Here is a 15252-nt window from a genome sequence, read left to right as displayed (position 1 = left end):
GTAATTGTTAAATAAGTCTTATAAAGTTTGAAGACAGATTCATTTTAACTGAGAGTGATACTAACTTCCTCTACATATAATTGATCAGAAATCTGAGACCCAGATTCAAGAGCTACCTTCCACATGCATTGCGGGCCCCATCCTCTACGAAACTGACTCCCTCAAACGGTCCCTCATTGAAGAGTGTCGCATCTGGAAACGTGCGTTCGGGGCAGCTCTAAACCAGAAGGCGTCTGTGAGCATGGCAGAGATTAGCTCATTTGTGGATGGGGTGAGCAGGCAGCTGCAGCGGCCCATCTCTGACCTGGATGATGTGAGGGAAACTATGACTGCCCTGCAGGAGGTACAGCAGGCAGAGATACGGATAGACACACTCATTGGACCGGTGGAGGAGTCGTTCACTCTGCTGAATCGCCATGATCTGTTCTTCAGTGATGGAAATGCGGAAAAGATTGATGGGGTCATGTACGCTTGGAAGGAACTTCATGTGATGGTGAGGGAAGTGTTTTTTGAGACCCCATGAAATAGTGTTAAAATAAATAGCAGTTTATTTTCTTTAATTTTTCTACTTTACATCTCATGAAGGAAGTAGAAAATCATCTTTACCTCATCTTCTTGGGTTTTCATTTTATAATGATCTGTTTTTATTTTAAAGGTGAAAGGAACACAGGATAAGCTCTTGGAAGTTCAGCCTCAAATGAAGGCTGAGCTTGTATCTGGAGTTGAGATCTTCCAGAAATCTGTGCAAGATTACTATGCTGACTATGACATTAAGTAACTTAATTTGTATATTCTCTTTATGTAGTCTCTTATGAACATATATCAGTGATTACAGTGTCTTATTAAATCCTCTGTGTGTGTTCAGTGGTCCTGGAGTAACAGGTTTGGCTCCACGTGAAGCCAGTGACAGGTTGCAAGTTTATCAGGCTAAGTTTGACGAACTGTGGAGGAAATATGTCACCTTTTCCAGTGGCGAAGAACTGTTTGGCCTCCCTGTTAAAGGTACTTATGTTTTTTTTCCTTGATAATATGAGTTTATGTTCAGAAAGGTCATGGTAGACACCATTTTTTTAATGTTTTTGGAAAAAAGTCCATTATGCTCACCAAGGCTGAATTTATTTGATCAGAAATATAGTAGAATAGTAATATTGTGAAATATTATTACAATATAATTTAATTTATTCCTGTGATGGCAAAAATTAAGTCTTCATTGTCACATGATCCTTCAGAAATCATTCTAATATGTTGTCTTATTATTACCAATGTTGAAATCAGTTATGCTGCTTAACATTTTTTATGGAAACCATTAAATATTTTTTAATGATTCTTTGACGAATAGAATGTTCAAAAGAACAGCATTTATTTGAAATATTTGAAGTCTTTTGTAACATTATAAATGACTTTACTGTCACTTTTGATTAATTAATCCATCCATGCTGAATAAAAGTATTAATACATTTTTTTAAACTTAAGGTGGGCGTACACGGTGCGATTTTTGCTGTTTTACGAGTTCGCAGATGATTGCATGGAAATCGGTGATGCTCGTATGGTCGCCGCTCGCAGCGTGTGAGAGGAATTTCGAGCCGAGCCGAGCACGTTACAAGCACTTTTTGTTGAAAGGAATGGCTACTGTTCTCTGCTCTTCAACAAATCATTTGCACACACATTTCTGTCATTTTTCTATCTGAAGCTATAGTTGCCTGCAACATTGAAAGCTCCGGTACTGTTTAGTGCGAAAGCTTACGTGATTGCCGCCGGCTCGGAATAAAATTCGTGCAGGACAGTCGTGCCGTGTACCAGCTGCTTTGACGCGATTATCAGGTTAACTGGCTCGTAACATGTGCAATATCTCACAACCTCCCGAGTGTCCAAACTCGCACTGTGTATGCCCGCCTTTACTGATCCCAAACTTTTGAATGGAAGTGTACACTTAGTTGTTAGGACTATTATTTTTTTGACTTTTCATTCTCTCATTTTTTTTGTTTCAGAATATCCTGATCTTCACAGAATCAAACGAGAGCTCAATCTTTTGTCTAAGCTGTACACCCTCTACAATTCTGTCACTGACAGCGTTACTGGATATTACGACATATTATGGGCCGACCTCAACATAGAAAAGATCAATACTGAACTGTTGGATTTTCAGAATAGGTTTTTATGATTCTCACTTTCTTTAAATTTAACAAATATGATATGAACTAAATTTGAGAGCTTATTTTGTAATTCTTTTCAAGGATCCGTAAACTACCTGCGGCCCTGAAAGAGTGGCAAGCTTTCAATGACCTGAAAAAAACCATTGATGACTTTAATGAAACATGTCCTCTGCTCTACATGATGGCAAATAAGGTGCCGTTAAGCAAGCAGCTGTTCATTGACATCATATTGCATTTATACACAGCAAACAAACACGTGAATCTTGTATTAACATACACATTCACGACTAGGCAATGATGTCCCGACATTGGCAGCGCTTGACTGATATTACCGGCCACAAGTTTGAAGTGGAAGCTGTGAATTTTAGCCTAAGAAATGTCATGGAAGCACCTCTGCTAAAAGCCAAAGAAGATATTGAGGTATTGTGCAGGCTAAATATTCCATTACATCTATGTGCAATACCATGAAACATATCCTTAATGGTTGGAACCAGATTGATTGCATAAAAAGACAAGACTGTCAGTATCTTAAAAATCTTCTGGGTACCAGGATGTGTGTATCAGCGCAGTGAAGGAGCGAGACATTGAGGCCAAACTCAAAGATGTTGTGACAGAATGGAGCAGCCATCAGTTCACATTTGCATCATTCAGGTCAGAGAAAGAATTTAATTTGTGATTAAATTCATTCATTTGTTATAAAATCAATTAATTTTTACAAAAGGCAAATAACCCTTTCAGGAATCGCGGAGAGCTGCTGCTAAAGGGATCAGACACTTCAGAGAAGGTGGCGTTAATAGAGGATAGTCTCATGGTGCTTGGGTCTTTAATGAGTAACAGGTATTTTGTTGAATACAGTTATACAATATTTTTTTTCCAAATAATTTAGATATGATTATTTGATTTCCAAATATATATATATATATATATATAATGTAAATTTAATACTGTATTTTATTACAGTGGAATGTAAATTTGACTAAATTCTTGTTTTAGATACAATGCTCCCTTTAAGCCCTCCATACAGCAGTGGGTGCAGAAGTTGTCAAACAGTTCAGAGGTGATTGAGAAGTGGCTGACTGTGCAGAATCTGTGGCTGTACCTGGAGGCTGTGTTTGTGGGTGGAGACATTGCCAAACAACTGCCGCAGGTAGCTTGAATCCAAATACATTAACCCTTTTTGGTTCCTTGTGAGTTGTCAATTGTCTACATAGGCAGCTACCTTCTAAGGCATATTCCTCTCTTCAGGCAGTGTGTCCACCAAAGCGTAATTTCCTAATACTCACTCACATACATTGTACAAATACTGCTCCTTATATGAAGTACACAAGAGTGCAACATGATATATCAGTAGGGCGCAAATAATAGATGGCTAACCCCCAACCCCAAAAATTGTGGAATAGCCAATTTTGTTAATTATATTAAACTATTTTTTGTATTTAACGTTTCTGAAAATGTTCTCTCTGCAGGAAGCTAAACGCTTCCAAAACATCGATAAGTCATGGCAGAGGATAATGCAGCGAGCACACGAGATTCCTGGTGTGATTCAGTGCTGTGTTGGGGACGAGACACTGCAACAGCTGCTGCCACACCTTCTGGAACAGCTGGAAGTGTGTCAGAAATCTCTGAGTGGATACCTGGAAAAGAAACGTCTCGTCTTCCCACGGTTCTTTTTCGTCTCTGACCCTGTCTTGTTGGAGATACTGGGTCAGGCATCTGACTCCCACACCATACAAGTGCGTTTATCTAACTTTGGGATTTTAACATTATGTCATAGAGCCACACAACAGTTCTCACATCAGTATCGTTACCATAAGCAGCATTTAGTAAATATTAAATGTTACATGGGTTGTTCAGATACCCAGATAAATGGGTTTTATTTTTATCATCAAACTTTATTAGAATACAGCAGGTATTAAATGAACCAATTGTGTTTTTTTTTTTTTTGTATGTGTCTTTCAGGCTCACCTGTTGAACCTATTTGATAATGTGAACAGAGTTGTGTTTCACGAGAAAAACTATGACCAGATACTTAGTTTTCAGTCACAGGAAGGGGAAACAGTGGATCTGAGTGAACCATTCAATGCCCAGGTACATTATTTCTGAGATTACCTTTAAATACCTTAAAAGGCATTAAAAAAAACTCAATTGTAGCATAAAAAATGAAAATTCTACTGTCCATAAGTCCATAGAATAACGATCCACTGATAATGAAGATAGTTACTGATCTCACACCACAGGGTAATGTAGAAGCCTGGCTGGGTCTGTTACTGAATGGAGTCAAGAAGACCATTCACAACATTATACGACAGGCCAACATGATTATTAGTGACCAGGACTTTAAACTGGTGGAGTTCCAGTCGATGTTCCCTGCTCAGGTTGGACTGCTCGGCATACAGTTCATCTGGACCAGAGATGCTGAGCAAGCTCTCCAACATAGCAAGTCTGACAAGAAGGTTCAAACTTTGTCATTACTTAGGCGTTTCATGTCATATTTAAAATCAGGAGTTCTATATAAATGTTCTATTACAGTCTGACATTGTTTTGTAAGATGTTTCCCATATTTGTTAATTATTTTGTATTTTTTTGAGCAGATAATGCAGACTACTAACCAGAAATTCCTGGATCTTTTGAACGAACTGATTGATATGACTACTCATGATCTGACCAAGATGGACAGAACCAAATATGAGACGCTCATCACCATACATGTTCACCAGAAGGACATTTTTGATGACCTGGTGATTGATTTTTAGGTTCTTCAGTATAAAACGGTTGCTAAGCATCACTCTCTTGAAACACCTTGACACTTGCAGACCAAACTGAACACAGTCCTTATACACCATTGGTATTCAAATGGCGGCTCCATCCGGACCGCGCCATTTTACCGTTTCTACAGTTTAAAGCACATCACAAGTGCTCAGGGTTGTTTATGGTAATGAATGATCTTTCGTCACTACATCCCCTAATATTTTTATCTAGAGCCAAAGGCACTTCATTCAAGCCTTTTTCCATTTCCTGCGCGTTGCTTTTCTCTCACTAAAGACGTAAAGCGCCACATTAAGAGCTGCAGATTACACGGTTATTTTAACAACAGTAGCAGAAACATGGTAAGCAGAAAAATAGATATTTCTGCTAAAACACTGCAGAAAATGAGAATGCAGCAAATACAATTATTTTTATGCGTCATACTGATGATTCAGACCGTTTAACTACAGCAGGTTTGTGACATGCTGGTAAATGTTGGTAAAAACTCTGTTTTGGCTCTCGGGCCCAAGATTCTCATCTTTGATGACTATTTTGAGTGTTTAAGATTTTTTTTCTTTTACAAAGTACTACGGATGCCCCGATGGAAATGTATAACTATTCCAAAGAAGTATTGTCCGGGCCTCTACTGGGAAGGAAATATAGCAACCAGACCTCTTGAAACTTTATTTTTAAAATATTTTAAATATGATAGTTATACACTGTCATTCAAAAGTGTGATTTTTTTTCAAATGTTTTTTGAAAGACTCTTATGGTCTCATTATTTTTGACCAAAAATAATGTAAATATGTTATGAAATATTATTACAATTTAAAATGACTGTTTTGTGTTTGAATAGATATTTATTTTTAAAGTAATGTATTCATCAGTACTCCAGTCTTCAGTGTCACATGATCCTTCAGAAATCATTCTAATATGTCGATTTGATGCTCAAGAAACATTTCTTAATATTATCAATATTAAGAAAACAGTTTTTGATGAATAGAGAGTTCATAAAACAGCATTTATTTGATATAGAAATCTTTTGTAACATTATCATTTCTTTATGTTTGCTCAATTCAATACATCCTTGCTAAAAACAAACAAAAAACATACTGACCCCAAACTTTTGAACGGTAGTGTGTATTTCTTGAAAGTTCACAATCATATTGATTAAGTGACCTTAATCTAAACTTCACATTGCCTTTGTATCTCCCCCTCAAGGTACGAATGAACATCCGGTCACCTTTAGACTTTGAATGGCAGAAACAGTCCCGCTTCTACTTCATAGAGGACACGGACAGATGCATAATCCAAATCACAGACGTGGAGTTTGATTACTGTAATGAGTATCTGGGCTGCACTGATCGTCTGGTTATTACACCTCTAACTGACAGGCGAGTGTAGATACATTGAAGAGGCCTGGTTCTAGAAACTAAGACAGCGTCAGCAAAAATGGCTCTTAATGAGTAGCACCCATTGTCTGGTGTATTAACCACTTGTTTATTTTGGTTGGTTCCTCGCAGATGTTATATCACATTGTCCCAGGCTTTAGGGATGAGTATGGGAGGGGCCCCTGCTGGCCCTGCTGGCACAGGAAAAACCGAAACCACCAAAGACATGGGCCGTTGCCTGGGAAAATATGTGGTTGTCTTCAATTGCTCTGACCAGATGGACTTCCGTGGACTGGGCCGCATCTATAAAGGTTGAGTGCACCTTAACTAACTTCTCAATCTGTTTTTTTCTCTTCCACCTCTAAAATAATCTTAACAGAGCACCTGTTTGACCCTTAATCAGAATAGTGGATGCATATTTAAAGTGTGTGACCTTTTTCCATTGGCACTTCATGTTTATAATGTTTGTCAAACAGGATTAGCCCAGTCTGGCGCATGGGGCTGTTTTGATGAGTTTAACCGCATTGAGCTTCCTGTGCTCTCAGTAGCTGCTCAACAAATCTACATCGTCCTGCAGTGCAAGAAGAACAAAAAAACTCAATTCATATTCACAGATGGAGATTTGGTGGATATGGATAAAGAGTTTGGCATCTTCCTTACTATGGTAAAGTGATAAAAAATTTGACCCACCTTGTCCTTCATGTAATTCATTTGCAGTCATCAAAGTAGCCTGCTGGGGAAACACCTTACATGTATTTGATGTACATGAATTTTCATTCATATTATTTCTTCAATATTTTCCCTTCCATTCATTTGTCGTTTTTTAATCACAGAACCCAGGTTATGCTGGTCGGCAGGAGCTGCCCGAGAACTTGAAAATTCAGTTCCGCACAGTGGCCATGATGGTGCCTGACCGAGCCATCATCATGAGAGTGAAACTTGCCAGCGCAGGTTTTCGTGAAAATCAAGTCCTCAGCCGTAAATTTTATACTCTGTACAAACTGTGTGAGGAACAGCTTTCTAAACAGGTACCCACAATATATTACTAACTAAATCTGGTGGCTTTTTAATGTGTCACAAAGCCCTCCCATTTCAGTCAAGTCACACTTATTTATATAGTGCTTTATATAAGCACCTTCACAGTAACAATTAGGGAAATAACAGTGTTAATGCTGCAAACTTCAACTGACAAAGACACTGGAGAAAACTGCGATCTACTCAGCTTTATTTAACTTAGGTGGAGTTATAATTAACTTAAAACTAAATGTGTTTTAGCGTTGTATGACCCTATAAGTGTTTCTTATATTCTGTTTCAAGTGATATTAGGCAATTTTTTTATTAATAAATTACATTAATGGACTTTTTAAAATTGTAATCTTGGGGGAAATATTAGAATTTTTATCGAAAATCAAATTAACATACTTTTTAAAAACTATTTTATTATTTTTATTTATTAGTTATATGTTTTTTATATGTTTACATTGTTATTGTTGTTGCTATTGTTATTTTTTTTGTTGTGAAGATCATGTTTTTAAATTATCACTCATTTTAAATTATTATTTAAAATGTATCACTTTTCAGTTTACCATGAATGTAACCTTTGATGCTGATATGGCGTAAAGTGATAGATAGATAAATAAATAAATAAATAAATAAATAGTAAATACATTAGATGTTTTCTTTGTTGATGGTCATGGCTTAGATCTTCCTGATAATATTCATAATTTTTTATTGTTTAACAGGTTCATTATGACTTTGGCTTGAGGAACATCTTGTCTGTTTTGAGAACACTGGGTTCTGTAAAGAGATCCAACCCAAATGAGCCAGAAAAGACTGTGGTCATGAGAGTTCTGCGTGACATGAACCTCTCCAAACTGGTGACAATGATTGGTCCAAATCTAAATAACAACAGCACCTTGAAGCAGTAGGATAAATGTGTCAGTGTGTCACAGACATTCTTAGCAACTGACTCTATGCCTGCCTCTTCCTCCATACAGGTGGATGAAGATGAGCCCCTGTTCATGAGTCTGATAAACGACTTGTTTCCGGGCATCATGCTGGATAAAGCTGGTTATCCTGAGCTGGAAGGGGCTATCACAAAACAAGCTGAAGAAGCCGGACTGATTGCACACCCACCCTGGATTCTCAAACTTGTGCAACTATATGAGACTCAGAGAGTGAGACATGGTTAGTCTTTATCCATTTTAAAGTTATAAGAATGAGATTTTGTAAAATGCCCAGACTGTAGGCATGCACATTTTGACAACGTTATCCTTGCACTCAACCATCGATATCTTCTCTGTGCGTAGGTATGATGACCCTTGGCCCCAGTGGAACAGGAAAGACAACATGTATCCACACTCTAATGAAAGCCATGACAGATTGTGGAAATCCACACAAAGAAATGAGGATGAATCCCAAGGCCATTACTGCCTCCCAGATGTTTGGCACATTGGATGTGGCCACAAATGACTGGACAGATGGTATCTTCTCCACACTTTGGAGGAAAACTTTAAAGGCCAAGAAGGTGAGAGAGTTGTGTCATAAGCAATTTACGGGATTGAATGTCATGCTTAATCTTTTAACTTTGACTCTATTGGCAATAAGCAATTTTCTTTAATTTGTTTGTCATTAGTCACATTTTTATGGGTCCAACCCCAACTGATGAATATGTCTTTAGCAATTGAACAAGTGATTAGAGATTTAAATTAATAAAAATTTGATTGCAGTTTGATTGCACTGTCAATAAATGACCTGGTGCTCATGACTTTCACTTGTAAGTAATTAAAAATTCAAATTATATTACTCCATGGTAAAACATTTCACAGGGAGAACACATATGGATTGTTCTTGATGGTCCAGTTGATGCCATCTGGATTGAAAATCTCAACTCAGTCTTAGACGACAACAAAACCCTCACCCTGGCAAATGGAGACAGAATACCAATGGCTCCCAACTGCAAGGTGGTATTTGAGCCACACAACATTGACAATGCATCTCCTGCCACTGTGTCCCGCAATGGAATGGTCTTCATGAGCTCCTCTGTTCTGGACTGGCAACCCATACTGCAGGCCTGGCTGCAAAAGATCCCTGCAGCACAATCTGAAATGCTACTGGCCTCCTTCAACTCTATCTATCAGGTGACAGCTAGACATTAGGGCAGTATTTTGCATGCTCTCTGATACATAGGTTATTTGAGTATAGCTTAACTGATACAACAAGAATATTTTGCTTCATTTTGACGAGGTATCTAGAGACAAAAGATAAAACCATCAATATAAAAAAGATCAATACAATGCTTTGTTACCATTAAGCTTCTAAGCCATTTAGGGGTTTATGACTGAAAAGTTCTATTGATTCTTTGACATTGCCTAGGGAAAGGTCAGATAATTTTGTACACAGTTTTGAAGAGCTCTCACAGACTGTTGATCCTATGAAACTGTGAGATATGTGAAACTAATTGCATTATTAATTTACACACCTTTCCCTGCTAACTTCTACATTTTTCACAGGATTTGATGAATTTTGTCTCCACTGCGGTTTCCCCCAAAATGCAGCTGCTTGAATGTATGTACATCAAGCAGACCATTGATTTGTTAAAGGTAAACTGTGATGCACAGACACAATTATTTTTAAGAATGATTAAATGGCGTAACAAGCCAAATGAGGCAGTAAAGCTTGAGTAGCGTGTTATATTAATATAAACTAACAATGTATATATGTATGCATAAGATCTTAAAAATATAATGATCGCGAGATATAATCTTGAAATTCAAGTAAAAGATTGTTTATTTATTTAACACAGGGTCTATTGCCAGACGTTGAAGAGAAGCACCTAACAGAGGCATACATCAACCGTCTCTTCCTCTTTGCTGTGATGTGGTCTGTTGGTGCTTTGCTGGAATTGGAAGATCGAATCAAGATGGAGGTGTTCCTTAAAAACCACAAAGCCAGGTTGGACCTGCCCTACACAGAGGGGGACCAGACCATCTTCGAATTTGTAGTCAGTGCGACTGGAGAGTGGGATCTCTGGTCTACAAGGGTAAGATCATTATTCTATCATTAATTACTCACCCTTTCCGATTTCATCAAAAATATCTTAATTTGTGTTCCGAAGATGAACAAAGGTCTTATGGGTTTGGAACAACATGAGTAATTAATGACATCATTTTCTATAATGTTTAATGTTAAGTGTAGACTGAAACCCATTAGTGATCTTTAATTATAGTCAGTCACATGCCACAAGTTCATGAATTAGCTTCTCTAATTTTCCTTAGTTTTTTTTTTTTGCCAAATGCAAAATGATGAATGGTTTGTCATACCTTTTTCATGATTTGTCATAATACCTTTTAATTGCAATGTCATCATTAGGTGCCAGAGTATAACTACCCCAAAGACACGGTTCCTGACTATGCCTCCATTCTCGTACCTAATGTCGACAATATACGGACAGACTTTCTCATGCAAACCATTATGAAGCAAGGCAAAGCTGTTCTGCTCATTGGTGAACAGGGAACAGCCAAGACAGTCATGATCAAGGTGCGTGTCTGTTTCAGTTAATCCATGCTATTATTAGCAGCATAACACAATTGACTGTAAAATATGTACTATGAATGTATTACGAATAATTTAAAACAATTATAATTATTTTAAATTGTAATAATATTTCAAAATATTACCGTCTTTACTGTATTTTTGATCGAATCAATGCAGCCTTGGTGTATTAAAAAAATTGTACCGACCCCAAACTTTTGAACTTTAGTATATAGCTTAATTTAATTAAAGGTGAATAGAATTTAATCTATTTTAAGAGTTCTGCAAGTCATGCTATCCAAACCTTTCCACAGGGCTACACCAGCAAGTATGACCCAGAAACACAACTGAGCAAAAGCCTAAACTTCTCCTCGGCTACCCTGCCTGGCATGTTTCAGCAGACCATCGAAAGCTATATAGACAAACGCATGGGCACCACCTACGGACCTCCCGGAGGGAAGAAGATGACTGTCTTCATTGACGACATCAACATGCCAGTTATCAATGAGTGGGGCGATCAGGTAAGGTGTCACATGTTCCTTTTGTCAATTTCTTTGAGCACAATGTATATTATATAGATAGCCTCAACAGACATAGACTCTAATTTTGGATTTTAATTTTGTGGGGTCTGTCAAATAACAAACATTCTATAGTTCATAGTTCTATAGTTCTATACTACAATCCCAGAAAAATGTACATTGAATTACGCTACCATCTTATCATGGCATAATAAATCTAATAAAAGGGCCAACATTTTATTAAGTAAACAATAATAGCATCCTATTTCTTATTCTCCTTGACTGAGCCTCTAGTGTTTTTGTTCACCCCTCAGATCACTAATGAGATTGTTCGTCAGCTGATGGTGCAAGGAGGTTTCTACAGCCTGGAACGGCCTGGGGAATTCGTCAGCGTAGTTGACTTGCAGCTGGCGGCTGCCATGATCCACCCTGGAGGTGGCCGCAATGATATCCCCCAGCGACTCAAACGCCAGTTCTGTGTGTTTAACTGCACTCTCCCATCCAACTCCTCTATAGATAAAATCTTCCACACACTGGCCAGTGGGTATTTTTGCTCAGAAAGAGGCTTTCCGGGAGAGGTGTGCTCACTGGCTGCCGCCTTGGTTCCTACCGCCAGGAGAGTGTGGCAAGCGGTCAAAGCAAAGGTACTGTTTTGGTAATTTTATCAAAATAGTTATTATTTGCTGTACATGAAACGTAGGGGTGGGACTCTGTATTGTAGGCTCCCCAAAATTATGTTTCAATTTCAGGAAATCTTTAAGTTTTTTGATCGTTTTTAAACATGCATGCTTTTTGTCACAGCACAAGGTGATGCAAATTATTAGAGAATGGTGTCCTCTTGTGGTCAGTATGCTTCAATGTAAGCTGTAAACTTGATTCTGTAGCAGCTGATCAACATGAACGACATTTATCTTTTGGGCCTATATTGACAATAGAACATTATATTCTTATCCTGTAAATAATTTATGTGAAAATGATGATATTATGGTAGCTATGTAATATATTTTATATACTTTAATGTTAAAAAGTTTGAGGTCAGTAAGATTTTTTTTTATTATTATTACTGTTATTTAGGATGCATTAATGACATTTATAATGTAAAAAATATTTCCATTTCAAATATATATATATTTATTTATTCAATTCATTAAAGAATCCTAAAAAATGTATCATGGTTTCTACAAAAGTATTAAGCAGCACAACTGTTTTCAACATTGATAATAATAAATTGTTTCTTGAGCAACAAATTAGCATGATAGAAGGATTTCTGAAGGATCATGTGACACTGATGGAGTAATGATGCTGAAAATAAAATAAAAATCATAAAATGAAATTAAATAATTTTTGTAATTTCATAATGTTAAACAGTTTTTACTGTATGTTTACTACAGCATAAGCACTAAAATCTTACCAACCCCAAACTTTTAAATGGTTGTATATATTAATAAAATAATCATTTTAATTTAATGTTGTTTTCAGATGCTGCCTTCCCCAGCTAAGTTCCACTACATTTTTAATCTGCGTGATCTGAGCAGGATATGGCAGGGAATTCTCACTGTGGGATCAGAAGTGTGTAAGACGCCTCAAATGATGGCATCTCTTTTCCGCCACGAGTGCTCACGGGTCATCGCCGACCGCTTCATTGATCAGAAAGACAGAGAGACATTCGATGCGATTTTGGAGAGGGTGTGTCAACTAAATCCTTACAGGCTTCATAATCTGATACCTCATGCACAGGATGTTTACTTATATTGAAACAAATTTTGTTTTTAATTCTATTTATTGGGTTTAGTAAAAGAATCATAGATTTTTATGCAATTAATATGCATTTTTTTTACATGTATATCATCTGATTTCTCTTGTTTTCTATGCTCTGTAGATCACAGTACAGGATCATGGTCCTAGTCTTTTGGAGCAGGGGCCATGGGAAGGGTACTTTGTGGACTTCCTGCGGGACGCTCCAGAGGTGACAGGAGATGAACCTGAAGATACAGAGGTTGAGATACCAAAGATCTATGAGCCCATTCCTTCCTTCAAGGCCCTATCAGATCGCCTGTTTTTCTTTCAACTACAGTATAATGAAACTGTTAGAGGAGCAGCCATGGATCTGGTCTTCTTTGAGGTTAGTGGAACAAAAATGTTAACATTTTGCCAAAAGTGGACAGTGCTCTGGAATATGGCACAGCTGCTCCCCTGGCAGCCCAAGTTAGAGTCCCGACTCGAGGTCATTTACCGATCATGTTACCCTCATACACGGTGGCAAAGTGGGTAGCACTGTCGCCTCACAGCAAGAAGGTCCCCGGTTCAAGCCATGGCTGAACCAGGAGTCCTTTCTGTGTGGAGTTTGCATGTTCTCCCTGTGTCAGCGTGGTTAACACCCACACAGTCCAAACGTGTGTGTGACGTGTGTGTGTGAGTCCCAAGCCATGCAATGGGGAGGGTCGGGGAAAGACCTTGCAAACTACCCCGGAAAAAATATTGCCAAGAAAATTCATGGACAGTCTCTCGCGTTTGTTGAGCGATGGCCATAGGATCACCAGAGTCCGATACAACTGAAATTGTAATATAGATAGATAGATATACATTTTTAATTCATCTCGCATTGAACTCTATACACTCTCACAGGATGCCATGATCCATTTGATGAAAATCTCGCGGATAATCCGGACAGCTCGTGGTAATGCCCTATTGGTTGGCGTCGGCGGTTCTGGGAAACAAAGTCTCACCCGACTTTCATCCTTCATTGCTGGATACCAGAGCTTTCAAATCACAATGACAAGGTGAGAATATTATAATTCTTCTCAAATTTGTCTGATTTCACAATGTTGTCATAAGGGCTTTTCACAATTTAAATAGTTAAATAGTGCCCTGGGTCATTTTAAACCCATTGTAAACTTTCTAATAAAGGTGTGTAAATTTACTTTGGTGAATATTAATTATTTCCTTTGACAAGATTTAACATAATTTCTCATCTTACAGAACATACAATGTGAGTAATCTAATTGAGGACCTGAAAGCCCTGTACAGAATTGCAGGTTTGGAAGGGAAGGGCGTGACCTTCATCTTTACAGACAATGACATCAAGGATGAAGCTTTTCTGGAGTACATGAACAACGTTCTGGCATCTGGAGAAGTCTCAAACCTGTTTGCTCGAGATGAGGTGGATGAGATCACCCAAAGTCTTATTCCCATCATGAAGAAGGATCTCCCACGCTGCCCACCCACCATCGACAACCTCTACAACTACTTCCTGTCCAGGGTGCGCAGTAACCTCCATGTGGCTCTTTGCTTCTCACCAGTTGGTGAGAAACTGCGTTCCCGTGCCCTAAAGTTCCCCGGCCTCATCTCAGGCTGCACTGTGGACTGGTTCCAGCGATGGCCACGGGATGCTTTAGTAGCCGTGGCTCAGCACTTCCTCTCTAAATATCCACTGCGTTGTTCAGACGAGGTGAAGAAGAGTGTGGTGGAAACAATGGGAATGTTCCAAGACATGGTGGCTGAGATCTGCACCGAGTACTTCCAGCGCTTCAGGCGTCAGACCTATGTGACGCCAAAATCCTACTTGTCATTTATTACGGGATACAAAATAATTTACACAGAAAAAATTGAACATGTGGGGGTGCTTGCAGAGCGAATGAACACAGGTTTGCAATTACATTTGTTTTTGATTCAGAATTTTAGATTTGTTGCTGTTCTTTACATTTGGATTAAACAAAAGTGAAAATTCTCAGCCTGGTATTTAGCATTACCATGGTCAGTATTTAGTCTAGAGAGGTAAATGTATGATCATTTTTAAAAAAAGATTTTCCAGAAGACTTTCCAACCATCCAAATTATTTAAAAATAAATAAATGCATACAAAAAGTCAAATTTATGTTCAACAAAGGGTCAGTGAAAGAAGGTGAAAGAAACC

General features: G+C 38.1%; 1 protein-coding gene across 1 annotated transcript in view; it reads left to right on the top strand.

The window, feature by feature from the left end:
- Positions 1–15252, top strand: part of dnah5l (dynein, axonemal, heavy chain 5 like) — a 45863-nt gene that overhangs the window by 16053 nt on the left and 14558 nt on the right. Inside the window, exons 29-58 of the mRNA XM_079863060.1 lie at positions 89–493; positions 656–774; positions 866–1002; positions 1989–2151; positions 2235–2346; positions 2445–2573; positions 2704–2804; positions 2892–2990; positions 3147–3300; positions 3620–3886; positions 4113–4241; positions 4391–4606; positions 4745–4891; positions 6120–6292; positions 6422–6600; positions 6766–6953; positions 7123–7317; positions 8032–8166; positions 8287–8476; positions 8599–8816; positions 9118–9429; positions 9802–9891; positions 10095–10331; positions 10661–10828; positions 11137–11343; positions 11655–11984; positions 12820–13026; positions 13220–13462; positions 13966–14120; positions 14320–14984. Of these exons, the coding sequence (XP_079719186.1) occupies positions 89–493; positions 656–774; positions 866–1002; positions 1989–2151; positions 2235–2346; positions 2445–2573; positions 2704–2804; positions 2892–2990; positions 3147–3300; positions 3620–3886; positions 4113–4241; positions 4391–4606; positions 4745–4891; positions 6120–6292; positions 6422–6600; positions 6766–6953; positions 7123–7317; positions 8032–8166; positions 8287–8476; positions 8599–8816; positions 9118–9429; positions 9802–9891; positions 10095–10331; positions 10661–10828; positions 11137–11343; positions 11655–11984; positions 12820–13026; positions 13220–13462; positions 13966–14120; positions 14320–14984 (6070 nt within the window). The remainder of the gene's footprint in view (positions 1–88; positions 494–655; positions 775–865; positions 1003–1988; positions 2152–2234; positions 2347–2444; positions 2574–2703; positions 2805–2891; positions 2991–3146; positions 3301–3619; positions 3887–4112; positions 4242–4390; positions 4607–4744; positions 4892–6119; positions 6293–6421; positions 6601–6765; positions 6954–7122; positions 7318–8031; positions 8167–8286; positions 8477–8598; positions 8817–9117; positions 9430–9801; positions 9892–10094; positions 10332–10660; positions 10829–11136; positions 11344–11654; positions 11985–12819; positions 13027–13219; positions 13463–13965; positions 14121–14319; positions 14985–15252) is intronic.

This window comes from Squalius cephalus, assembly GCF_949319135.1.
Source record: "Squalius cephalus genome assembly, chromosome: 25".
In the NCBI taxonomy this organism is placed as follows: Eukaryota; Metazoa; Chordata; class Actinopteri; order Cypriniformes; family Leuciscidae; genus Squalius; species Squalius cephalus.
Note: the sequence above shows the minus strand (reverse complement) of the source record. Positions and strands in the feature narration are given on the sequence as shown.